At 45.8% G+C, this 27,317-nt stretch overlaps 1 protein-coding gene across 1 annotated transcript in view; it reads left to right on the top strand.

Moving 5' to 3' along the window:
• The window catches only part of LOC126469668 (ceramide kinase), a 276,003-nt gene that overhangs the window by 150,504 nt on the left and 98,182 nt on the right, over positions 1–27,317 (top strand). The window contains exon 2 of the mRNA XM_050096817.1: positions 22,650–22,916. Coding sequence (XP_049952774.1) covers positions 22,650–22,916 — 267 coding nt within the window. The remainder of the gene's footprint in view (positions 1–22,649; positions 22,917–27,317) is intronic.

Genomic DNA, 27,317 nt, shown 5'->3' with positions numbered 1-27,317 from the left:
TTTTTCTTTCGGCAGCGTAACTGACGCCATGCCGTTACACGGACGTTATTCATCGAGAATTTGAGAATGACAGCATTTAGCGGCTTCCAAAAATCTTTATAGATAATTTTAAACCTTTTCAAAACTTTTTCTCCTTGTACCCCTTCCCAACTCCCTGCGCGCGCACACACACACACACACACACACACACACACACACACACACACACACACACAAAACAGTATGATGAAAGGAGAAAAATGTCTCGCTTATTTTATTTTCGCCGTTCGTGCAGTTAAACTTCAGCATCAGACATGACGTTTTAACTTATTACTTCTTTACTATTGACTCTATTCACATTTCAGTTTTCTAGCACTATACACATGTACCACTGAATATACCAGTAAAAGTGTATCATTGTGCGGCGTATTGAACACTTTAACTCATTTGTAATCACACATGTTTGAAGCTGTGTTATACATGGCCCCCCCCCCCCCCCCCACCTTCCGCGTGGGCTCCTGTGTCATCTTCGAACGCTATCAAAAAAATGGTTCAAATGGCTCTGAGCACTATGGGACTCAACTGCTGAGGTCATTAGTCCCCCAGAACTTAGAACTAGTTAAACCTAACTAACCTAAGGACATCACAAACATCCATGCCCGAGGCAGGATTCGAACCTGCGACCGTAGCGGTCTTGCGGTTCCAGACTGCAGCGCCTTTAACCGCACGGCCACTTCGGCCGGCCGAACGCTATCAGCCTATGTGTGTGAAACTTTGAAGCGACTGGTGGTAGCACTACAAGGAACATAGGTGGTAGTATAAAAACAAACCGCACCCAAGAGAATATTCATCGTATGGGTGAAGCTTTATGGAGAAGTCTGCAAACATCAACCAGACGGTACAGAACAGAACTTGCTTTCTTCCAGCAGGATGGTGCAGCAAGCGGTACTGCTGAGGGTCAATGGATTTGGTTAAAATCGCATTTCCTGGTCGTCTCATCACTAGAAATGGCCACATTCCGTAGCCTAACCGTTACCAGATTTCTCAGCTTCAGACTTTTTTCTTTGGGTCACCTCAAATTCAGTGTTCCAGGAATACCATCCAGGAATCAGAGATTATTTAAACGAGCGAATTCGCCAAGAAATAACCACTTTTCGTTGGAGATGCTACGCAGCATCGTGGGCGGATTCACCGTAAGACTAACAATGTGTGCGAAACAAAGGCCGCCATATGATTGACCCAGTATTTAAAAAAACAATAAATCCGAAGGTTAACTATCAATTTCCATTCATGTACACTAGATTCATAAAAAAATTAAAATTTTTTTCAATATCCAATTTGTAAGAAATTTTTAATCTTCCCATGGCTCACCTTCTGTTATCGTATATTTTCACGTGCGTCAGTTTTCGCTGTTAATTACGCCATCCAGTAACATTAATGTGACCACCGCCTATGTTGATGTGCAGTAACCACTCACAGAGGGTAGTTGGTGGCTGCAATAGCAGTGGAAGGTATATACGTTTGTCGGAGGCAAGCGGAAAACAATGTAGTTGTCGTCAGAATGCGGAAACGGAGCGATTTATCTCATGTCCAAGTGTGCACGATCATTGGCTTGCGGGGCAAGGGTGGAAGCATTTCCAAAATGGCTAAATCTGTAAACAGTTTGCGTGCCGCTGTGGGTAAAGTATACCGTGCGTGGCAAAATGGCGACATCCAAAACCGGCTCCGAGCCAATTGTGGTGCACCATGGGCCATAGGTGATAGGGGTTAACGACGGCTGCAGAGATATGTACAGTCGAACAGACATGCAACTGTTGAGCAGTTGACCACCCAGATGAATTCTTGGGCTACTGGTAATGTCTTCCCAACGACTGTTAAGCAAACATTGCTGTGTATGTGCCTCCGCAGCAGCCGTCTGCTTCGTGAACCCACGCTGACTGATGTTCATCGGCGACAAAGGCTGGAATTTGTACTGACTTAGTACACATCTCTACCGCCAGAGGGCGCTGTCGTGGCGTCAGTTGATGACGCAAGTACCGTTATTCAAGATGGCAGCATACAATGTGTTCACCACGAGGTCTAGTACATATTGAAACCACCAGAGTGCGCTACTGTGGACTTGGAATCCATTTTCGCAAATGCCACGCCCACCTGGACTTGGAAGGAAATAGTTAAAGTCCCCACCGCGATCCTCAACCCAGCACCACGTCCCCTTACCGACCCATGTTGGCGGGCTAACGTGTACTAACCTGCACTGACGTGTACTAATGTGTACTAACGTGCACAGCACATAACGTCATCCAAGATGGTGGGGCGAAATGGCGGGAAAACAGATCTGAACACAAGTCTTTATTTCGCAGCCAGTGTCTCCACCACGAGATTTACAGTCCAACTGACCTAGTACACATTACTGCCACCAGAAGGCACTGTCATCCCTTCTATAACCTATTCCCGGATGGTGGTCTGTAGGGGGAAAATTGCACGAAAATGACTCAGGCTGCGCTGGGCTGCTAGGGAGAGTAAGTAAGGAGAGCACTGTATTTATTTTGGAACATTTCAGTTAGGCATCAAGTATATTTATGACACTAATACAAAATACTAGCCCTGATGTGCTTGGGGTCACAATACGCAGTCTGCAGACACGCAAACAACTCCTAATTTCAGTGCAGATGTGCCAATTGTTCCTAAATAATGCTTCACATTGATGTGAAGACATGCTCAGTACTCATGAACTGTACGTATTGTGCATAGCACAGTCTACAGACCTGCTCGCGAAATAATGCAATCAGCACGCGCAGGCAGCACAGACAAGTGACGCATCCGTCAGCTGTCAAACCACACACAGGCATGCGGCGGATACGTCCCTTTTCATACTTGACACTAGAGAAATTCCTATCGCAATATGTGTTCATCTAGAACCCGATTATGACGCGATCGGACGGGAGTGAAGACATATTTACAGAGCCCAAATGCTAGAAGCTGGTTCACGTGTGCGTGTGGTCGACGCGGCCATCAACTGTCAAAGCACACAGACGCTACGGGTGTTCTTTTAATCACCGAGTTTGAATATGTGCGTAGAAAAGTGAGCAAGCAAGGAAGCAGAGACAGTCACTCGTTTGTGCCGAGGGGGAGACGATCTCGAATTTGTAGAAGAGTTCTGAGAGTGATTTCGGTTCGCTGATGTAAGAGGGATGATTTTGTATGGCGGAGGGTATGAATTGTATGTTTACTAGACTGATACGGTACGCGGTGATATATTGCCGGGATGGAGATCGGTTTTCGCGGACTAATTTCAAGCTCTTGTCCTTAGTGGGAGAACAGTGTAAATGAGTAAGAGTCTTCCCATATTTGACAATAGGTATGACGCTTTGCGAGGTTTAGTTGTCGACGAAAACGGCGTTTCCCTAGGACTGGGTGGCATCGTGACATGTAGCCGGTGTTAGTGTAGGCATATGGTAATTTTTTCGGGTGCTGTACAGATAATTGCACTGTTTGTGTAAAATGTGTATATATTGCATTGTAAAGTTACTGTGGCTTACATTGTGTAAACTGTGTATATATTGCATTGTAAAATTACTATGGTTTATGTTATGGCATGACTAGAGAGGATGACTGTGTATCTTGTCGTGAGGGAAGTATAGATTCAGCACATCGATAACAGAGAGAGATTTTTTACATAGAAAATTATATGCGCTATAGATACTGAAGCACAAACGTCAAGAGGAGACAATAGCTGTACATTGATCGGTGTCAGACTATAGCATGACTAGTAATATTTAATTGTAGTTAAACTGGTAAAAATGTTCCTGGCTTTCAATATTCTTGCGAGTCTAGTATGTATTTGATGATCTGTAGACAACTTTGCGTGTTTAACTGTCATTAGAATTTACTGATCTGTCCAAAATAACCGCAGAAAGCGCCAGAAAGAAAAGGTGAATGGTGCTTCGGTATGGGCAGCATCAGTAATTCGTTGGGTAAACTCTATAAGAGCCAATCAGATTGCTCCATCGTTTCAGCTGGGATACAGGAGCCTCTACATAGCGTAGGGAACATTTGCGTATGTTAAGAGCAGGAATGGGTAACACATTAGGATCTCTGTGGAGAGTGCATTAGATGTTATTTTCGTAAACAGCTTCTGTTAGGTAAAGAATTTTCGTGCATACAAGCTGAGGCACCAAGAAAGCGAGCGTTAACTATTTCTGGAACAGTATAAAATTCCTGAGAGGTTGACTTGGCTGTTACTTTTTATATGTAAGAATGACATTGGGAACGTTGTTAGATGCATTTGTCAATATGTGCATGCAAATGGCGGTGTTGCGTCAGCCACACTGGGTAGTCAAGTATAGTTAAACGCGTGTGTCATGTCGTGCAAGTAGCAATGCGCCCTGTGCTATTCTGGCACCAACAGTAAAGACAAAAAAGGGGCCTGGAGATGTCTCGTATATGAGACTGGCGTGTGTGCACCTTGAAATTCTGCGACGGTGACTGTATAGACCCGACTTTCACCTGCGTTTGGCGGTGGTGGCGGAGTGCGGTCCTGAACCGAGGTCTGTGTGCTTTGACAGCTGATGGCCGCGTCGGACACACGCACGCCCGAACCAGCTTCTAGCATTTGTGCTCTGTAAATATGTCTTCGCTCCTGTCCGATCGCGTCATCATCGGCATCTAGGTGAACACATATTGCGATAGGAATTTCTCTAGTGTCAAGTATGAAAAGGGACGTATCCGCCGCATGCCTGTGGGCAGCTGTGTGTGGTTTGACAGCTGACGGATGCGTCACTTGGCTGTGCTGCCTGTGCGTGTTGATTGCAGTTGTGGCGTAACAAGACAGCTACGCCACACTGAAGTAGCCGAAAGGCACGCGTAATCTCACTTAGGCTAGAGAAAGGTCTGAAACAGGATACGTAATAAATGGTAACAAGAAAAGTACGTAGCTGCTATAATACTTAACTTTTAATCCATTATTTGTGTACAGCATTCCTTGATGATACAAGTGAGACTCTATCTTAAAATGGTTAATGGCACCTTGCTAGGTCGTAGCCATTGACTTAGCTGAAGGCTATTCTAACTGTCTCTCGGCAAATGAGAGAAAGGCTTCGTCAGTGTAGTCGCTAGCAAAGTCGTCGTACAACTGGGGCGAGTGCTCTTCCGTATCTCGAGACCTGCCTTGTGGTGGCGCTCGGTCTGCGATCACACAGTGGCGACACGCGGGTCCGACATGTACTAAATGGACCGCGGCCGATTTAAAGCTACCACCTAGCAAGTGTGGTGTCTGGCGGTGACACCACATTCCTCCCCCGCAAATCGGCGAACGGTCGTGTTATAAGGCTTCCGCCCGCCGTGGGGAGGACCCCATGTTGACGTATGCGATGAGGTGGGGAGCCTAACAACAGGCGAGGCTGTGCCACCCGCATCCGGCCATTCGGTCCGAGGGGAGCTAGGAAACGCCTGAAAACCTAGTCCAGGGTGCACGTCAACATGCGGTGTATGCGCCCGTAAAGAGACAGGAGGGGCCGAAGGGTCGACCTCCATTGCGTCGGGGTACCCGACGCGCGAAGACGCCATGTGGTCCGGAGCGGGCAAGAGTTCCATGGCGGAGGACGGCTGGTCACGGGAAGCGATCGGCGGCGCGTGACCCAGGGAGGCGCTTGGCGGCTGCAGCGAAGCGTCCACTGCGGGCGGCGCCGGCTGGAGGACAGGCGGCGGCGGCGGAGGCGGCAGCGGCGCGTCGCCATGGGGCAAAATGGAAGGCATCGTCGATAACACCTGGGGATGAGGCGAGCCAGTAGATGGGTCCCCAGGGCGCTGACCGGACGGCACCGTCGCCGAAAGCGGACGGGGAGCGGCAGAACCCGTGCGACGACAGAGGCGCAGCTGATTGAGATGCCGACGTACCTCACCAGAGGCCCCCAAAACCAAATACATCGCGCGGCCGAGGCAGCGAAGAATGCGCCCTGCGAGCCAACGCCGTGAACCTCGGTAGTTGCGATAGAGTACAACGTCGCCTGGAGCAAAACCAGAAGTCTGCCGCTGCACAGGAACCTGATGCGGCGGATGCAGCAAAGACATCAAGGTTCGATGAGGACGACCGTGGAGCAACTCAGCCGGCGAGTGACCATCTCGGGGCTGAGAGCGATACGATGACAAAAAGAGCAACAACGCGTCCTCCCGAGAATGCGACTCTTTCAACTTCAACATCTGTGACTTGAAAGTCCGGACCAATCGTTCAGCGGCACCGTTTGACTGAGGCGAGAACGGCGCGGATGTCAGGTGTTGAATACCATTGGCCTGGCAAGAGGACTGAAATTCTGCGGACATGAATTGTGGGCCATTGTCGGAAACAATAGTCTGCGGAAGACCTTCAATGCAAAAGATAGCAGACAACGCTTGGATGGTGGCGGAGGACGTCGTGGAAGACATCCAGACAACAAAAGGAAAATTACTGACGGCATCTACCAGAACCAACCATCGAGCATTCCAGAATGGACCAGCAAAATCGATGTGCAAGCGTTGCCAAGGGGAAGTGGCTTTTGGCCATGCAAAGACTTTCCGCGGCGGTGCGGATTGTTGTTCGGCACACGCCATGCAAGAAGAACACATATTCGTAATCGCAGCATCGATTCCGAACCAAGTACAGTGCTGACGAGCAAGTTGTTTCGTTCGCACTATACCCCAATGTCCTTGGTAAAGAAGCCGTAAAACAGAGGACTGTAACGAACGTGGGACCACGACTCTGGACTGATCATTATCAGAACGCAACAACAAAACACCACGTCGAACAAAAAGTCTCTCCTTATGAGCAAAAAATCGGCGAACCAACGGATCCTCGATCCGAGACTTTGACAAAGGCCATTGCGTAGCAACAAAACGCAAAACGGTAGCAAGGACAGGGTCAGCAGCTGTGGCTGTAGCTACACGACGAAAATCAATCGGAAACGATTCGACCACTTCATCGGTTTCCGAATCAATGAACATGCAAGCAAGTTCGGAAGAATCGAATGCCCTATCCTCAGCAACAGGCAAACGGGACAACGCATCGGCGTTTCCGTGCTTAGCAGTGGACCGATACAAGATATCGTAGCGGTACTGCGAGAGGAAATTAGACCAGCGAATGAATTTCTGCGCTGTACGCGGAGGTACAGGCTTGTGCGGATGAAAAAGCGACGTCAAAGGTTTGTGGTCTGTGATGATGGTAAAGTGACGACCATACAAGAAATCATGGAACTTACTAACACCAAATACGAGAGCCAAAGCTTCTTTCTCTATCTGGGAATAATTTCGTTGCGCAGACGAGAGCAATTTGGACGCAAAGGCAATAGGGCGATCATGCGAGCCAACTTTGTGCGCAAGCACAGCACCGATCCCGAAATCCGATGCATCTACCATCAACAAAAGGGGTTTCTGGGGATCGAATGGCGTAAGGCAAGTATTAGAAAGCAACGCCAATTTCAACTGGCGAAAGGCGCGTTCGCATTCCGTCGTCCAGACGAACGGAACACCCTTACGGCGTAATCTATGAAGCGGAGCTGAAATGGAAGAGGCATTGCGCAGAAAGCGATGATAATAGTTAATTTTACCCAACACACTCTGTAGCTGCTTCACATTCTGTGGCGAAGGCAATTCTTGTATGGCACGGAGGTGCTATGGACTGGGATGTATGCCTTGTGCATTTATGACATGTCCCAGATATGGTAAGTCACGAGCAAAAAACACACATTTGTCCTTCCGCAAACGAAGACCATTTTGTCGCAATACCTGAAATAATGTTCGTAGGTGTGCTAAATGCTCGTCTGCTGTCTTTTCGGAGATCACAATATCGTCCAGATAGTTTGCAGCAGTAGGGACCGACGCACAAACAGTTTGTAAATATTGCTGAAACAATGCAGGGGCGGATGCACACCCGAATGGCAGTCTTTTGAAGCGGTACAAACCAAGATGCGTGTTAACCACCAAGACGCGCTGGGAGTGGGCGTCCACTGGGATTTGCAAGTACGCATCTGTGAGGTCCAACTTCGAAAAGTATTTACCCGGGCACAGTTTATCAAAAAGATCTTCCGGGCGGGGTAAGGGAAAAGTTGCAATCACGAGTTGTGGATTCACTGTTGCCTTGAAGTCCACACAAAGTCTCAGTTTTCCGGAAGGTTTTGGCAAAATTACTAAGGGTGAGGCCCAGAGAGAAGCTTGCACACGTTCAATTACACCTTGTGATTCTAAATCGTTTAATGTTCTTGCGACCTCATCACGCAATGCGTGGGGAACAATGCGCGCTCGGAAAAATTTCGGTTGCGCGTTTACTTTCAGTTCCAAATGTGCTTTATGCTTCTTAGCGCAACCAAGGCCCGGTGCAAAAATGTCTGCAAATTCTTCACACAGACGAGAAACACTGTCTGAAGGCACAGTCTGATTCACTGATAGGACCTGATTTACTATAGACATGTTAAACAACTGAAATAAATCTAAACCAAACAAGTTCACTGCAGTAGAAGAACGAAGAACGTAAAATGACACAAGTTTTGTTTGTCCCTTGTATGTTGCAAGAAGAGTGCACTGTCCTAACACAGGAATTTTCTGTCCTGAATATGTAGTTGGCTTAACGGTTGCGGCACGCAACGGAGGTTTGCCCAGTTGTTTGTACGTGTCGTGATTGAGCAATGAAACTGCAGCTCCGGTATCGAGCCACTAAAGTCCAAATCTACAAAAAGTTTATTGTCCTGCTGGCGACAAGAGCGACTGTCTCGTGCAACTGAACTGATACAGGTACAGCATCACTTGCTAATTGACGTGATTTCCGGCGACGTCGACGCACAGTATTTGTGGGATGAACACAGTCACTGTTAGAAAGAGTGGCACTGGACGGAGTGGAATTAACTACATGAATGTCCATGGGCGAAGGTTCACGAGCCTGAGTTTCCTTGGTTCGATTCCGGCGCGAAGCAAAGGGCCTGGAATGATTAAGAGTGTCTGATCTGAGCCTTTTCTGGCAAACACTTTGAACATGTCCTTTCTTATTACAGAAAAAGCATATAGCTTGGCGTGATGGACAATGTTCACGCGAATGTCTAGTAGCACACCGCGGGCATGATTTCACTGCATTTGTGTGCTGGCGCGGCACACCTGGTTTAGAGCGTGGCGGCAGCTGTGCGGACGTGCGCGAGGGCAGGTTACCGGGCCGCGCAGCGCGCCCGGCGGGCCGGTTAATGTTACACACGGCTGGCGAAGTTTCAAATGATTCCTGAGCAAAGTCAAGCGTGTCTTGTCTATCTAATATGTCGATCACTTGTTGAAGGGAGGGATTAACTAGTTTCAAAATCTGTTCCCGTATGCGAACATCAGAAACGTTCTGTGCTATGGCATCACGTACCATAGTATCTGAATAAGGGAGTCCACATTCACACTCAAGAGCACAATCCCGTGTAAGGCCTTGGAAAGTTGCAACCCACTCCCTATTAGTGTGACCGGCCGTACGTTTTGTACGAAAGAAAGTATACCTTTTTGCAACTACATTAACTGTTTCTTTGAAATAGGCGTCCAATGCCGACAAAATTTCTTCATAGGACAGAGTTGCTACGTCGCATCGGAGAAATAATTTCACTATCACACGGTACGTTTGCACCCCTACACACGACAATAAATGAGGCTGCCGCTCGTTACCTTGAATTCTGTAGGCGGCGAGATGAAATCCAAACTGGTGTGACCACTCGGTCCATGATTCTTGCGCCGCATCAAAATTGCGAAACGGCAGTGCCACTGCATGTTTTGGCTGCGGTAGCGGTGAAGCGGCGGCGGCCGCATCGTGTTGCAGTGTACGTTGACCCTGGACGAGCTGTCCAAGGGCATCCAATAACGCCTGCGTCTGCTGATTCTGCAAGCGATAAAATTCGGACAGTACATCTGGCGAAGCCATGACACAAGTAAATGTAAGCAATTAGAAAGAACAAGACCCTTTCCGTTGACTCGTCGCCAACTGTTGTGGCGTAACAAGACAGCTACGACACACTGAAGTAGCCGAAAGGCACGCGTAATCTCACTTAGGCTAGAGAAAGGTCTGAAACAGGATACGTAATAAATGGTAACAAGAAAAGTACGTAGCTGCTATAATACTTAACTTTTAATCCATTATTTGTGTACAGCATTCCTTGATGATACAAGTGAGACTCTATCTTAAAATGGTTAATGGCGCCTTGCTAGGTCGTAGCCATTGACTTAGCTGAAGGCTATTCTAACTGTCTCTCGGCAAATGAGAGAAAGGCTTCGTCAGTGTAGTCGCTAGCAAAGTCGTCGTACAACTGGGGCGAGTGCTCTTCCGTATCTCAAGACCTGCCTTGTGGTGGCGCTCGGTCTGCGATCACACAGTGGCGACACGCGGGTCCGACATGTACTAAATGGACCGCGGCCGATTTAAAGCTACCACCTAGCAAGTGTGGTGTCTGGCGGTGACACCACAATTGCATTATTTCGCGAGCAGGTCTGTAGACTGTGCTATGCACAATACGTACAGTTTATGAGTACTGAGCATGTCTACACATCAATGTGAAGCATTATTTAGGAACAGTTTGCATGTCTGTACTGAAATTAGGAGTTGTTTGCGTGTCTGCAGACTGTGTATTGTGACCCCAAGGACATAAGGGCTAGTATTTTGTATTAGTGTGATAAATATACTTGATGCCTAAATAAAATGTTCCAAAATATATACAGTGCACTCCTTCCTTACTCTCCCCAGCAGCCCAGCACAGCCTGAGTCATTTTCGCGCCATTTTCCCCCTACAGACCACCATCTGATATTAGGTCATAGGAGGGCTGACAGTACCTTCTGGTGGCAGTAATGTGTACTAGGTCAGTTGGACTGTAAATCTCATGGTGGAGACACTGGCTGCAAAATGAAGACTTGTGTTCAGATCAGTTTTCCCACCATTTCACCGCACCATCTTGGATGATGTCATGCGCTGTGCACGTTAGTACACATTATTACACATTAGTGCAGATTAGTACGCATTAGCCTGCCAACATCGGTCGGTAAGGGGACATGCTGCTGGGTTGAGGATCGTGGTGGAGGCTTTAACTATTTCATTCCAAGTCCAGGTGGGCATGGCATTTGCGAAAATTGATTCCAAGTCCATAGTAGTGCTCTCTGGTGGTGTCAATATGTATTAGGCCACGTGGTAAACATATTGTATGCCACCATCTCGTATAACGGTGCTTGTGTCATCACCTGACGTCAAGACACAGCCCTCTGACGGTGGAGATATGTACTAAGTCAGTTGGAGTCTGGAGCTCTTCGTGAATACATTGGGTGTCGCCATCTTGGATTACGTCACAGATGAGAGCGCCCTCTGGTGGTGGCGATGTGTACTAAGTCAGTTATAGTCTTGACCCTGTGGTGAACACACCTCCATGGAACTGTTTAAATAAAGACTTATGTCCAAGTCCTTTTGCCACGAATCCTTAGGAGGAGGTGGCGGTCTGGTGACTGAGATTAATACAAGCGTATTTTCTTTTGCGTCATTTTCTTAGCAGATATATGGGAATTGAATTTTGTTTACCACCAAAATTAAAAGTTGGTGCCAGTTAGTAGGAAGAGGTGGCGGTCAGATGACTTAGTTTAGTGGAGGTAGGCCAAGTGAGCTATTTTTACGCGATTGTCTTTGGTTAGTAAAGATAACAGCGGTGTGGTTCATTATCCTGCTGGAAGTCAAACTTGGCACCAGCTCGTAGGAGGAGGTGACAGTCAGATGACTTACGTTAGTACAAGTGACCTATCTTCCTGCAGTTTTCTTAGGGTGGTAGCAAAACCCCCAAGTGACCTTTGTTTACTGCAAAAGTTCAAACTTGGCACCAGTTCGTGGGATGAATTAGCGATCGGGTGACTTAGGTTAGTGGAGGTAGCCCAAGTGAGCTATCTTCCTGCGATTTTCTTTGCTTAGTAGAGACAAGTGCGGAGTGGTGCATTATCCTGTTGGAATTTGAACTTCACACACCATTTTTCTGGGAGAGGGGGAGTGACACTTTCCCGCCAAAATTCAAACTTCCCGCCAAAATCCGCCATCTTGATTGACGTCACCGCCGCCATATTGTATGATGTCATCGTCGCCATCTTGGGTGACGTCATCGCCGCCATCTTGGATAACGGTACTTTGGACTGGTACACAGGTTGTTCCAATACTCGCGCCACGGATCCTCAACCGAGAAACCTAGCTCAGCTGTCCACGGCACTGGAGTCTGCGTGGTTCCACATCCCTGCCGGTACCTTCCAGCACCTCATTGACTCTGTACCGGCACGTCTAACATCGGTCCGCGCTGAAAAAGGAGTTCATTCAGTCTTTTGACAGGTGGTTACATTAATGTGACTGGACAGTGTATGATACACCCTGTATAAATCATGAGTAGTAACGACCCTGTATAGTAACTACCGAAGAATCTTTCGAATCTAAATCCAGTCGCAAAGCTGGTCCAATACTTGGTAAGCTCGTATTTGATTCACTGGACGGCAGTGTGGAACTGTACAGAATGTGATCCTGAAGTCAAGGAACGCATCAAACTGGGCGGCGTCCCTATTTTGCTCCGAACCTCATAGACGAATAGAGCAAGCTGAGTTTATGAAGGTGCATTAATATTGTTTCGTGTACAACAGATTTTTGTTCTCCGAAGTCAGAATACGTGTTTCACACTCTGCAGCAGAGTGTACGCTGATTTCATTCTGGAAACATCCCCCAGGCTACGGCTAAACCGTGTCGCCGCGATATCCTGTCTTCCAGGGTGCTGCAAGGTACGCAGGAGAGCTTCTGTGAAGTTTGGAAGGCAGAAGACGAGGTAACTGGCGGAACTAAAGCTGTGAAGATTAATCGTAAAATGTGTTCGTATAGCTCAGTCGGTAGAGTGGGACGCCCGTACGGCAGACAGTTTTGATCTTCCAGGAAGTTTCATATCAGCGCACGCGTCGCTGCAGAGAGAAAATTTCATTCTGGCAACATCTCCCAGGCTGCGGCTAAGTCGTGTCTCCTCAATATCCTTACTTCCAAGATTGCTAGTATTGCAGGAGACCTGCTGTGAAGTTTGGAAGGTAGGAGATGTACTGGCGAAAGGAAAGGTGTGAGTCCTTCTTGGGTAGCTCACACGGTAGAGCATTTGCCCGCGAAAGGTAAACGACCCCAGTTCCAGTCTCGGTCGGGTTCACAGTTTTAATCTGCCAAGAAGTTTCATATCAGCACACACTCTGCTGCAGATTGGAAATTTCATTCTGGAGATCTAGATATACTTCATCAGGTGAGCGATTTTAATTGATTTGTTATTCCGTGGTCACTTATCTCAATATCTGCCATTTCGGTAACTGTCCGATAAGTGAAAGAAGGAATCGCATTACGATCCACCTAACTGTAACAATTTCTGAAGGTCGAATTCAGTCTTGCTACCTTCTGTTTAGGTGCTGGAATGGTCACTGAGCGATCAAAATTATGTAAAATCAAAACTTCCTAGAATTTTTTGTGTGATAGGTCGGAAAAATTTGACTTTCAAAATCGTTGAACGCTTGTCACAGTGCTGTCCGTATGCTATTTTTGCCTTCGTTCAGGGTTTACTGAATGACCAGTGTGCATTTTCCTTTTGTTTCCATATGTTTATTGTCAACTCCAGCAAGTGGATGAGTTATGTTACGCCAGATACTAGCTGTGTGATCTGGTACAGGAGACTCCAGTCACTTTTATGTTACATTTTTAATAACGTAATGTTTACGTGAGTGGTACTCTGTGATACGTTTTTGTACAGGTCTTGGGGAGAGGAAATAGATTACAGAATAAAAAAAATATAGCGTGCTATTTGAAAAAGAAGTACTGCTGTTCGCATCTTTGTAACGAACAAAGTTACAAGAAAAACAGGCAATCGTACTGGTTAATGTGCCCCTGGTAGATGAACAACATTCGCTTGACGCATTTTTTAAATTTTGCTTTTGGACAGAAAGTTATTTTGGGTATTCAAGATCCTTAGTTTAACCTGCTACACTGACGACAGGAGGGGCACCGGACCATAATGTTAATTAAATTTGACAGATCATGAAAACAGCTGACCTATAAACTTTAGGAAAGGGAGATTCACAATATAGTTTTTCCATTCTCCAGTAACCTGTGTCGCGTAAGTAGTGACTAAACCATCATATTTTGCAATACGACATTAACTCACACTGACGCTCGTACGTCAGAGGATTGTAGGTTAGTTGTGGCTGGGTTTTGCCACAAAGCTTTATGGGGTTTGAGATGTACTCACACGCCTGCTCCTATCTGCCAGTAGCCGGCAGACACACTTGACGAGTTTTTCTCCTCGTCCTCATTCCCAGCGGGTGTGTTCCAGGCGACTCCGGCCGAGGAAAAACACGGCGCCTGAAAAGACATCTATGTCAGTGCCGCTGACATCTCAGTTGCCAAATGAAGGCGGAAAGTTAGCCAATGTTTTACGTTGTTTTTTGATCTGTGGCCAGAAGTACACCATCGTCTCTGCTGCCCTCGCCTGTTTAATTCCATCGAATATTTTTGCTGTATAGACTGACTACCTGAATTACTATGTCTGAGGAGTGTTCGAATGAATAGGCACGAAATGTCGTAACAAACAGACCGGTTGAAATTTCCATATGCCGCTTTGGGATAGCGTAGTGAGACATCGTCGTCACCTCCCCTCGAAAAATTCAGAGCTGTGCCCTCAGCAAGCAAGGTGAGGGTCACCGCCTTTTTCGACGTCCGAGGTCCGATACCCATCGAATTGCTCGAGCACGCAAAAACCAGTAACACTGGCGTGTACTGTGAGACATTCCTTAGCCTACGCAAGTCCGTCGAGAACAAACGGCATGGGCTGCTCAGGGAGGGAGTGATTCTTGCTCCAGGATAACGCGCGTCCACACGTCTCCCAGTGTGTTCGATGTGATGGCCAAGTTGAAGTGGGAGCAACCCGCCCACCTGTTATAAACTCTCAAAGCGAAGCGCGTCAGCTCGGACGACGAAGTGAACGACTGGCTCCTATCACAGCCACAGGAATTCTGGGAACAGGGAATCCTTCGGCTCGTGAAACAGTGGGATATTTGTGCTCAGGCCTCTGGTGATCACTTCTGAATGAAGACTTCAGTTGTACCCGCTGTGTTGTTTCGTACCTTTTCTTTTAAACCTCCTCATATTAGCGACCGACGGTACCGCGTTGTGTAAGAGGAAGAGCAGGGTTTAAGATACCGTCGACGATGACGTTCTCAGAGACTGAGCACAAGCTCTCATTGCAAAAGGACGGGGAAGAATATTGGCGGTGTGTTTTTCATCCGAAGCATCCCAGGATTCGCCTCAGGCGCTGTAGTGAAACCGTCGTAACATCAATCTGGAAGGCGGTTCGGGGATTTTAACTGCCGTCTTCCTAAACACGAGTCCATAGTCCTACCACAACGCTACTTAGCTAGGTAAAAGAACAACAATATCAGTTCCGATGGTTTATTGCAGACAGAGCTGAGATGGACGCTGCTAATCTGAGAAATGTCGCAAAGACAGATGTACCAAATCTTAGCGAGTTACTGAAGATAACGCTTCAGATGAGGGCAAGGGAAGAAAAATGAGGAAAATAAATCATGTTAGAATAAAAAAGTAGGCAAAGCTACCCTTAAGCTTCTGTTATTTGCTCTGTGATTTGAAGACACGACGGGTAACACTATCTTTTTTTTTCAGTACCTTCGCAGCAAAGCATGTAACTGGAGAAAGTTGTTTTTTTTTCGTTATTCAGTGTTCTAACAACCCTACCACAACAAAGGTCAGCATTTAATAACGATTGTGGTGTTGCTCACGCTGCTAAATACTGCATTTTCGGGCAACAACAGTCATATTATGTGGCAGGTGTTATTAGAGCACAGTTAATAAAGTCATTTCATGTAATAATCAAAAAACTAGGCACTCATCTTTTTGTAAAATCATGGCTCAATCGTTGAAAATCTAGGTGGTTATGATTCCAAGCTCGGATACAAAGAAGCCTAGGTTTTATCCTGCTATATTCAAAAGTTTTGTAGATGCGCTTCACAAAACATTCTTCTAGATTAAACCTTTCAAAGTTAGCACAATAGTGATGTAAAAAAAATAATCAGCACTCCGAATTTAAGTTACACTTCCTTTCAATTGCTTTTATTGCAATATCACGTAACACACAAACATCACTTCACATTACAAAACATACTTAAAAATATCTTCCTCACAGTCACTGTTAAAGTTCACATTTTATAAGTGGACTACAGTACGTGTCTTTCCAACACGACGTCCAAGACTTGACCCTCTCAAGGTCCAACTCTCTTAACAAGTTGACAACTAATTAACTATCGCTTACGCGCCCAAAAATCAGAGTTACAAGTACGTCAAAGATCATAGTGACAAAAGAAAGAATACACATAAGAATAATATCATTGCAATATAAACATATCGATGTATCAGAAGTGAAATCAAATCTGAATGTTGTCTCAGAAATATGTTTTAAGTAGTTAACAGAAATACAGTAGAATATTACTGGTATCGAGAAGTTCAGGTGAGGTACCATAATGGTTACGTAATTCAAGTGCCATTACAGTGTCCACGATAATAGCTTGTAATTTATCGTCGTTTCCACAAAGACGTGACCACTTGTACTCTCCTTTGTCTTCTCCGAATGCTTGAAAAAGCTTTAAGCAGTGGAAAAGAATACACTACCGAGAGAAGAGCGTACAGAATACATCGGACTGCCTGGAAAGCGTGGTCCAGGGAAGTTGCGGAATAATTTTTTCCGGCTATCGCTGGCTGTACTTCCGTGCTAAGACTATTTAGGAGGCTACAGGAAAGGATGGAGTAGCACCGTTGCCGCTTGTCGATTAAGAAAATCTGACAGTACATGTAGCTTAGGTTAATGAGCCTCGAATGCGCGCTAGCACTATGTGAACGCTGTTAAAAAGTAACACAGGAGATCACCTAGTTGTCACGTAAATACATTTGGTACTAGTTCTGAATTTTTACAGAGGAAGAGATGGTTAACATTCACTCAGTGATATCTCTAAAAGTGTAAGACTGCTAAGAAAACATATATGGGTTACAGTTAAACGCTGATATCATGTAGCTGCAATTCATTGCAATGTGGAACGAGAAAAATCAGCTGTCTTCATGACTCATCGCGCTGTAACAACAGATCAACTTCCATCACAGCAGGGCCTGTAAATTCATCTTTTTTATGGTCGGAAAATGATAATCGTTTACGTCTTTTTTCTCTTGCTCTGTTTAATACACACTTACACTACTCACAGTTACAGGATGTACTCTAAATCTTCGGAAGTGTCAAGCAGAATTAAAATCAGTGCTTTTAAATTAGTAGCATTTCTTCTGCAAGAATAGTTAGGATACTGGTGGTGGTATCGTCTGGCACGGAACTAGTGCTTGTCACCGTAGAACCCATCAGAAGATGTAATACAGCCGTCCTTGTGATGTTATTTGTTATATGGCTACTGATTGGTGGTTGATGGTTGGAGGCACAACTCATTGTTATGGGAAGTCTGCGAAAACCGGATCGTAGATCAGATTACCTTCTATTCGGAAAGTGGGTGCACTTAGCGACTGTTATGTGACTTATAAATTATAGAGTGCGGCAATCAGTCGTCCTTTTTTAGATTTTATTACGCAAATCCAGATTTCGGCTAGTAGCTAGCCATTCTCAATGCACTATTTTCTATTGTCAATGCATGTTCTTTGAATACTGTGACTGACGCCCGAACAACAGGGACTTACATGCGACGCCCGAACAACAGGGACTTACATGCATTGACGATAGAAAATAGTGCATTGAGAATGCCTAGCTACTAGCCGAAATCTGGATCTGCGTAATAAAATCTAAAAAAGGACGACTGATTGCTGCAATCTATAATTTATAAGACAGATCGTAGATGCTGGCCACTGATGAATAGTGTATACGACTAGAGTTAACCCCCTCAGCAACAGTTAAGGACTGAAGATGGTGCATTGAGGCACAAAAACTGATAGTCCTATCATAAGTAAATCATAGGTGTTCCATTTTATTACGTAAGTGAAGGCCGAAGTCCCTCAAACCTCCAGTCAAAAGGATGGACATACAACATTCATCAGAAGTATATTATTGGAAGTCACAGTCACATACAATTATCTGACTGATGGTGCTTTCGCCACCTGTTATTTATTTCCTTCTAGAGACAGAGACACGCCTGCAATTTCGGCTTTGTAGCCATTGTCAAGTGATTCGTTATTGTCCTTTCGAAATTTGTTACATTGCATGTCTTAGCATACGTAAAGAACATCATACTTATATCTGTCGTCCTCTTGTAAAATTATTGACAACTTACATGTTACTTTCACTTAGTTCTCTTAACATATCATACAGCCGAGTTCAATACGAAACTGAAGAGATGTGTTTGTATAGAAAACCGTGACGGTATTTGGTGGGTACCCGAGGCTGTGGTCCGCAATTGCCGATTTCTCCAGTTCTCTACTTTTAATATGGCGTTGGTGTTCTGCACAGGGGTCGGAAACGGCACGAATCGTCTGACCTATGTAATTGCTTCCACACTCACAGGGTATATTATAAACTCCAGGGACGCTGGGGCCGAGATTGTCCTTAACAGGGCGCATCATCTCCTTAATTTTCTTAGGAGGACGAAAAATCGGTCTTATACTTCGTCTACGCAGGACTCTTCCTATTTTGCTGGAAATCGCGCCATAAAAAGGAAGAACCGCAATCGATGTTTCGTCCTGTGAGTGTGCAGCATTTTCACGTTTCCTGATGCGCCCTGGAAACGAGCGCTTGATGCAGAGAAGCAGCAGAGACGTTCCTTCCATCCAACGGAAGCGGTGGCGCCACCGGCGCGCACTCTGACATCGTCTGCGACAGCAGTACTTAATCGCCGACCAGTCATAAGCCGACCAATCAGAAGCCGTCCACGGGCTATAAAAAAGGCTACCACAGTAGCAGTGAAACTTCCACCATCTACCCCTCCCGGATGATGAGCTTCGCCCTGACATCTACCCTTCCTACCAACTCTAACCCCCTCTTCCTGCCTCCTCCTCAGGGCTCCCTCTCCTCCCCCTCCCTTCTCCTGAGCGGCTTCCCCCTCCTACTCCCCCTCCCTCTCTTGTGCTCCCCTTCAGCGTCTCTGCACTCCCTCCTGCCTTGTCTCCCTCTTCATCTCCTGCCCCACGTGTCTCCTGCCTCTGATGCCCCTCCTCTCTTCATCCCGCCGCTTCCCCTGCTGCCCCTTGCTCTCCCCTCCTTTTCCATCCTCTCTGCCCTTTCCCTCGGCAGGTCCCGCCTGGCAGTTTTATTCTTCGTCGTGTGTGCTCCAAGTGGGTTTTAAGTGTGTTGTTGCGGAGTGTTTTTACTACTGTGGCCGACTTTTAACCTGTGCATGTCCATTCAGTATCTTCTCTGAGTTTTGAAGAATCGCCAACAGTGTTTTTTAACTTTGTGATGACCTTTTTTCACTGTCCTCCATGAACGTCTCCATGTTAGTCTATTTTTTACCTCCATTTTCTCCCATTATTCTGTTTTACATTCCCCTTTATCGCCTTATGTATGTAACATTTTATTCTTGTATTAGCTGTCATGTCACTCGGCTGAAGAGCGGTGGATTGTGCCGCTGACAGCCCTCGGGCAGGGGAATGAAATCACAATAAAGAAAAAAAAAAAAAACAGCAGTGAAGACAGTCAGCTCCTGACGATGACGATGGAGGTAATCGTCGAAAGCTCGAAATTTTATCCATAACTGACGCGGCAAGAATACCGAGAATGTTTTACGTATAAGTGTCGTCGCGAAAAGCTTCGTTCCCATATACTTTCATTTGTCGTAAACTACAATTTGTAGGTTTTGTAGTTTTTATTTTTAGATTACATTAATTATTGATAACTCGACAAAGACTTTAGGCCTACTCCATAATTTCATTTATGATATTTGTCCTTGTTTGTGTCTCACAAAATTATGTTGACTTTTTTGCTTATTTGAAAAACTATGTCCACACTACTACAAGGAGATCGATACACACACGAAATGATTAATTGCTTGGTTTTATCAAGCACCTTTAATTCAGTAGCTGATATTTCAAAGTAGTCAGCTTGATTTACTGTACTGAGTTCCTTTTCTGATATGACTATGTGATCCTCCACCTTTCGAAGTAGTCCTACAAGGAGTCAGTCCTTTCGTACAATGATAATACTACATTTTGGATTTCCGTGTCCCTACATCAGTGCTGTGACGTAAACTACTGTGCAGTTCAAAGAATGGAGCTCAACTTCAATTCTTGTATTGTATTATTTATTGATTGTATGTTTTGACGAAGGACTGTTAATTCTGTGGAAGGCCCATGTTGCTTTTTCCAGTGGTTTTTTTTTCTTTATGAAGTGTAGTATGTGTATCATTTGGTGTGTTAGAGTCTATCTTATGAGTGATTGTTTCAAATGTTTTTAAACTGCTGGAGCTAGTCCTTAGGCGCGGGAAGCTGTTGTCTGGATTTATCCTAAAAAAAGACCAACTCCTCCTACCCGTGACGACAGGTATCTGACCATGCGTTACCCGAGATCCGCCCCCTATACTTTCGTGAATCAGCTGATCAACCTTCCCTTCCCAGTCCTGTTGGGATGTAACTCGTGCCTACTGAAAACCCATCTATTGATAGTCCCGACAGGCACGAGAGCAAATGCGCAGAATCGGCTGTCGTCAGTGTCGTCTCTAATCGCACATTAATCCGTCTGACACCTCCCATTAAGGTGTGGCCGATCGCAGGAGCAGCTGAACAGTATGCTATCTTGATAGATACAACAGCCGTAGTCCAGTCGATTGCACATGCCTACTCTTACCACGATACGTACGCGCAGGCACGCTCGCGATCAAGTCTCTGGCGGCGACGACAGCACAATAGACAACCGACAGCATTGATTCCGCAAGGACAGCTTTTATTCCCTGTCAGCGGCCTCGCGTGGAGTCGGCTGACGCGGGAATGTGTGTATTGTGCGGAGCGAGGTGAACACTCACGCACCCCCCTTCTGTAGGCTTTTACATTGAAATAAAGGAAGATATCTACCAGTACGCAACGGACAGGTCTGTACACGAGCACGGAGCCAGATCCAGCCACCAATAACATCTTAGTTGGAAAAAGAAAATAAAAACCCAAAATAGTGCGCTTTTATAATGGAATAAAATTAGACAGCAAACTTCCACTAGTGAGCAGAGGCAAAAGTGAAATACGTGCCTTCACGGATACCCTAGAAATTATATACTAGAAAAGTGTTTTTATACTTTCAAGGATTATCCAAAATGATATGTAAATTATGTTGACAACTATTCTAATGATTAACTACTGTGATTAAGAGATATTTTACAATCCATTCAACACAATAGTAAAATATGCTGTACAAAAATATAACATATTAAAGGAAATAATGTATGTACCTATTTATGTGTCTGTGCTGGTGAACATTGTGATATAAATCCGTAATCGGTTATTAAAGCAAAGTTGATCGCGTCAACTAGTAACAGACTTTTTGACCCTAACCTAAAGGGATATTACATAAATCATAGCACAACATTACTGATTCCAAAGATACTATACAATCCTCCTGAAATCATATTTTACAATTCCTGTACGAAATCCGTATGTTGAATGTTGAAACCAATTAAATAATTAAACTCATCACCCTGTATTACGCTACTATAAATTGAGGATCTGTTACACCTAAAGATCATAATAGGATAATAGTTCTCGGAGAGGGAGGAGGGAGCTACTCATTTGGCCAATTCCAAAATTCTGTCGCGTATTAACGAAAGAAATTACGATGCAATATTGAAATTCAGTTAAATGACTATTTTCAAAAGTAACGCCCACTCGACTAACATTAGAGGATAAAAGATAACGATTTACACATACAAGTTTAACCGAAACGCATCGGGAGAATTAATAAAATATTGATCGTAATATTAAATTCTCCGTAACTTCCGAAACGTTACAGAATCGCGAGATCTAAGGCTAGTTTTGGAATAAGCACAAAAATTCCTTTAAGGTGAGACATTTTACACATCATTTCGCATCCATTTTAAGTTCAAAATTTAATTTTGTTACCGACCTAGAGGTTAGTAAACGCCACAACATTTACGTATTTGAGTCTGTATTATGTACATTTACGATTGACAACAGCCATACGATTCGTATTGTTTGCGGACGGATAAATCAATTAATAATAAACAAATAAAAGGAAATAAATAACAGTCGAACGGCGAAGACACGATCATTTAAATCATGTCTGAACGATCCGGAAAAGTAGCCTGTGAACACTGAAAAACAGAATAATCGTGTCGTACAAATCGTGTATGCGCTGTTAATCTAAATTAGTCCACCTAACGGTGAAGGTATAATCGTTTGAAACACGTATGGGAAAGATCGAAAAATGAGAACGGTTCAGTTACATTCTCGATTAGGGATAATCTAAAATGTTCGCCGTCAAGGTAAAGGGATGTACAGTACGTGTAGGCCGGCACTCGGTGCGAGGCGTGCAGGGAACGGAGGAATAGGCAGGATCTTTTACTAAACATATCTGACATTGCCAGAATAGAAGAAAGCGATTGCACGTAAATTAAAATAGTTGTATGGAAAGTTTTTGTAATGATACATTTGAGAGTGGTTGTGTTGTTGCAGCGCGGAGCACGCTGCCGCTGTCGGACGTGCTGGCGGCGCAGTACGTGCACAGCGCCGACCGGTCGCAGTGCTGCGGCCCCGAGGAGCCGAAGAGCCCGTGCGGCAGCGGCGACGCCGGCGCGGCCTCGGGCGCTCACTCCAGCTTCACGCTGCACTACGCGGCGCGCGCGTCGCGCTGCCGCTGGCAGTACCGCTGCGTCACCTTCAACCACACCGACCCCCGCCAAGTCGCCTCCTGGGTCAAGACCATCCGCAACTACCTCGCCGGTACGCCTGTCACGAGGCCACGTGCTCTGGCCGGGGGGATCGGCATATTATACAAAAATAAATCTGATCGTGCTTACACAACTGCTTTTCGTCCTACGTACAAAGGGTACTAGCGAAGTTTTGCAATATTGCTTTATTTATTTAATTTTTTCGAAGTACATTCCGCCACATTGGACATACTTCTCCATCCTCCGAAACCAGTTCTCCCGAGTTTCTGTAGGGAGTAAGGCAGACTCGTGGCCCCGAGCCCTCAGAAGGTCTCGTCACTCGAAAACTGCACGACTTTCGGCCACATTTTCGCGTGCGGCGACAGACCGAAGTTGGAGGAGCGAGATCTGGACTGTCGTACACCCCGCAAATATTCGGCGCGGTGAGCTGGAGCGTTGTCGTGATAGAGGAACCGAGTGTCCGTTCTCGATTCCGGTCGCAGGTTTTTCGAAGATTCGATGACTTTGGGCAGGCACTGCTCAGTGTACCACTTAGCTGTGACTGTCTTCTGCTCCACAGTTACACTCGATTTGAAAAGCAGCTATCATTTTCCTCTGTACCGATCGGGATTTTCTGACAGCTAGTGGTGTGGTCATCTTCGAAGACCCAAACTTTGTGTCGAGTCCTAGTCGGTACGTCATAATAGTACGGTCGAGTGTCTTCACCTGTCACGATATTATTCGCATACTGAGATTGTCCCTTAGAATTTTTTTTAACATCTCCCTGCACCGATTTACCCGTCGCGTCGTTTTCTCTCCCGTCGGTCTATGCGGCACCCGGAGACTACGGAGTTCTTTACTTGCAAATGATCTTGCAGAATCGAACGAATTGTCGGTGCATTTAGCCCTACGGAATCCCCTATCTGATTGTAGGTCACTCGCCTGTCTCCGTCTAGTATTTTCCTCTCGGCATCGATGTTTTTCTCCGTAACTGACGGTCGTGTCCTTCCCGTCCTCTCGGCGTCCTTAGAGTAAAATTTCCTCTTTATAATTTTCTGTACCACCCGAATATATTTGTACGATGCTGACACCCGTCACCGAGTGCAAAAGTCATTTCTTGGAAGCACTCGTCTACGTTTAAAGCGTGCGCGAAGTTGTACCGCAAAATTGGCCGAATTTAACTTTTGATCACGATCACTTCGAACTGAGCCTGCTAGTGAACGACTGCGCACAGCGACACCGCAACAGTCGGCCTCCTGCGACCTGCAAAACTTGTAAATAAAAGGATACGGTGTCGCGGCAAAACGGCATCTACAGAATGGGGGAATAATTACAAGGGAACCACTGGGATCGGTATTGGACTCGCTCTTATTCTTGTTATGCAGGGTGCGTACTGTAATTTGTGGTAGGACTTACATCGTGGGTCAGTACAAACTTTTGACACGTGTTTGCCTGCATACGGACTGATGTCGATTTGTACATCCCTCTACACTGCTCGGTCGATTCTGGCACGAAATGTCTTTATTTACTCGACTTCGGTGTGGTCCGTCGTACTCTGTGGCGCTGCTGTATTGTAGCGGCACTAGACGTACTACACAAATCCGTTCTGTCGGTAGTTCGTAGACTGCAGGCGTTGTTAGGTTAGGTTAGGTTGCGGTACGGTGGTGAATGCGCGGATAAGCGCCTCCTTTATGGCGCAGCAGATGGCACTGCTCGAGCAGCGAGACGGTGGTATTTGGAAATGCTTCCAAACAGAAGAGTACCAAACCGCGAGCCTTTCTCAGCTGTGGACAGGTGTTTAAAGGGAATGTGGCATTCGTGGTGCACCACGGTTAGGTTGGCGTCAGCTGGATGCGTGGGTGTTGAGGTAATCCTTGAAATGGTAGATGAAGATCCTTCTGTAAGTGCCATCCGTATAAGCGCCACTCTAGGAGTCTCTCAACCGACGGCACGGCACCTGCTTCGGAGACGGTAACTCCGCCTATTTCACTCGCAGGAGGTACACGTAGACCACCCTAGACGTCAGAATTTCTATGAGTGCCTACTCGAGCGCCGTGCCGCTGATCCGCTGTTCGGTTGGTTGGTTGGTTGGTTTGTGGGATTAAAGGGACCAGACGGCGACGGTCATCGGTCCCCTGTTCGGTTGTCGGGCACTGTTTACGCGGGTACCGTGAACGCTCGTAACTTGCGTGTGTGGATGTACGAGAATCCTCGCGTAACTACAGTACGAAGACATCGACATTATTTTTCAGAGAAAATTTGATGTTGTATAATCGACAATCAGTTACTCAGATGGCACGTTATTCCACAGCACCTGGCAATGTGTATCGACAGTCTTTTGGAATAAGAGTTAAGTGGTCTACTTCATAATGTCCCACTCGCCACACGAACGAACGTACGGTTTATGCGCGATGGTGCTCCTACACATCTCAGTCGGGAGGCAAGAGTATATTTCAGTGTTGCTTATCCCAATAAGTGGATAGATCGTGGATGACCAGTTGCTCGTGTACGATGTTGCGATTGAGAATGTAGCACAACTACAGGAGCAAATTGAAAATTGCTGTGCAGGATGAGATGAACGGAGTCTGCAACATTCCGATTGCGACAAGGCGTCGAACACGTCGCTGTTTTCATCTACGTGGATATCATTTTGAACGTGTTCTGGGGTGAATGTGCAGTACGAGGTTGTGTCGAATTTCGAGCCCCTTCGTGTTATTCTACTGCAGAACTCTGAACTAAACAATTTCAGACAAAACTTAATTTAACATTTCAGTCTTAATTTGATGCATTACGTTACACCCATCTAGAGTGTAAGTGTGTCACTAACTTTTGAATCACCCTGTATGCTACAGGTTTGACTCCACAGACAAAATTTTAGAAGTTGTTCGGGGATATTATCTGAGTACCCCCTTCATCTTTGTATCTTTGTCGCACAGAAAATATTTGCCAAATAGCGCAAATGGCAGCAATGGGTCTCGGTATGGGAAGAAACGTGTTACATTCACTCACTCTTGTCGAGAACAGTAACGCCCAGTATACTCGTCGCCCTCGAGCCTGCGTTCTGACTGGTGTTCGTGTCTGACGGCCACCACGCGCTGCCGCCGCCGCGCCTCACTCTCGGACACAAATCTGCCGCTAGTCGGCTGCGTGCGCCATCTCATTAACTTAAGCTTACCTTTATTTACAGTAGGTGTTCAAAATGACGTCCCTTTGTGGTACGAGCAGTCTGACATCTCCTCAACACATTAACAAAACTTCGAATTTCGGCTGTCGAAATCTGGGAAATGACTAGCCGAACCCTGTCGTCCATCTCTTCGAGAGTGTGCAGATTGGTTGCATGCACCTTGTCTTTTAAAATTCCCCAAATATAAAAATCACACGGATTTAGATCTGGCGAATGAGGAGCCCAGTCAACTATCCTATCATCAAAAAAACTTCGTATTGCTGTCATAGAAACATTGCCGATTTGTGGTTTTGCATTGTTCTGCACGAAATAACCGTACATCTTTTCGTTAGATGTTAGTTCTCGTAAAAAAGGATGCAGTATATTGTTCACATACCTGTTCAGTATATTGTTCACATTGTTCAGGGAAAGAGATTTTTTCAATGATTCGTATTGCACTAATTGCACACACGCTTTTGTCTTCACATCGTGCAGATCTTGTCGATGTAATTGGTGAGGATTTTCGGAGCTCCGACGTCGATTGTTCTGAGAATTTACTTATCCTGACAAATGTGGCCGTGCTTCGTCAGAAAAAAAGCGTCTCGGGATCAAAATCCCCATCGTGCACAGATTGTACAGCCAGTTGCAATAATTATGTCGAGCAACAGTATCTAAGTTCCTCAGTCGATGCACTACCGTTATATTCTATGGTTTCAATTTCGATTTGTGCAAGGTCTACGAACAGATGCTCTTGACATACCAGTCTGAAGTGCCAAACTGCACAGAGGTTGTCTCGGACTTCTTTCTCGGGCCTCCCCTATCTCGTATAATTTATTTTCGTTTAAAACAATAGGTTCCGTAGGCCTTCGTTTTCCCCTATCTCGTGTAATTTATTTTCGGTTAAAACACTTGGTTCTATAGGCCTCCATTTGTGTAACACAGATCCGGCCTCTGGAAATTTCTTCACTAAACGGTGTAGCGTCTAATCGTCGGGAACGTGCACACCGGGAAATTTTCGTTCAAATTCCAGCTGACGTTCCATGTACGATTCTGCCTTTGCACAGTTTAACGTGAGAAACACTTGTCTATCCTTCACGTATACTGTACCGATTGGAAACTGGACAGGAAACTCGAAACGAAGCACTCGAATACTCAGTTGCACACTAGAAGACACACACACGGTGTTCCTGTGCGAGGACCTGTCCCGGCAAGATGCGGGCAGGGAAAGCCCTGTACTCGGTGCAGTTGCACTAATGACATCTAGCAACAATATTTGAAGCGATTAAACTTGGCCGGCTGTCGTGGCCGAGC

The sequence above is a fragment of the Schistocerca serialis genome, chromosome 3 (genome assembly GCF_023864345.2).
Source record: "Schistocerca serialis cubense isolate TAMUIC-IGC-003099 chromosome 3, iqSchSeri2.2, whole genome shotgun sequence".
Lineage (NCBI taxonomy): Eukaryota > Metazoa > Arthropoda > Insecta > Orthoptera > Acrididae > Schistocerca > Schistocerca serialis.
The sequence above is the reverse complement of the archived record's forward strand: the minus strand, read 5'-3'. Positions and strand labels throughout refer to the sequence as shown.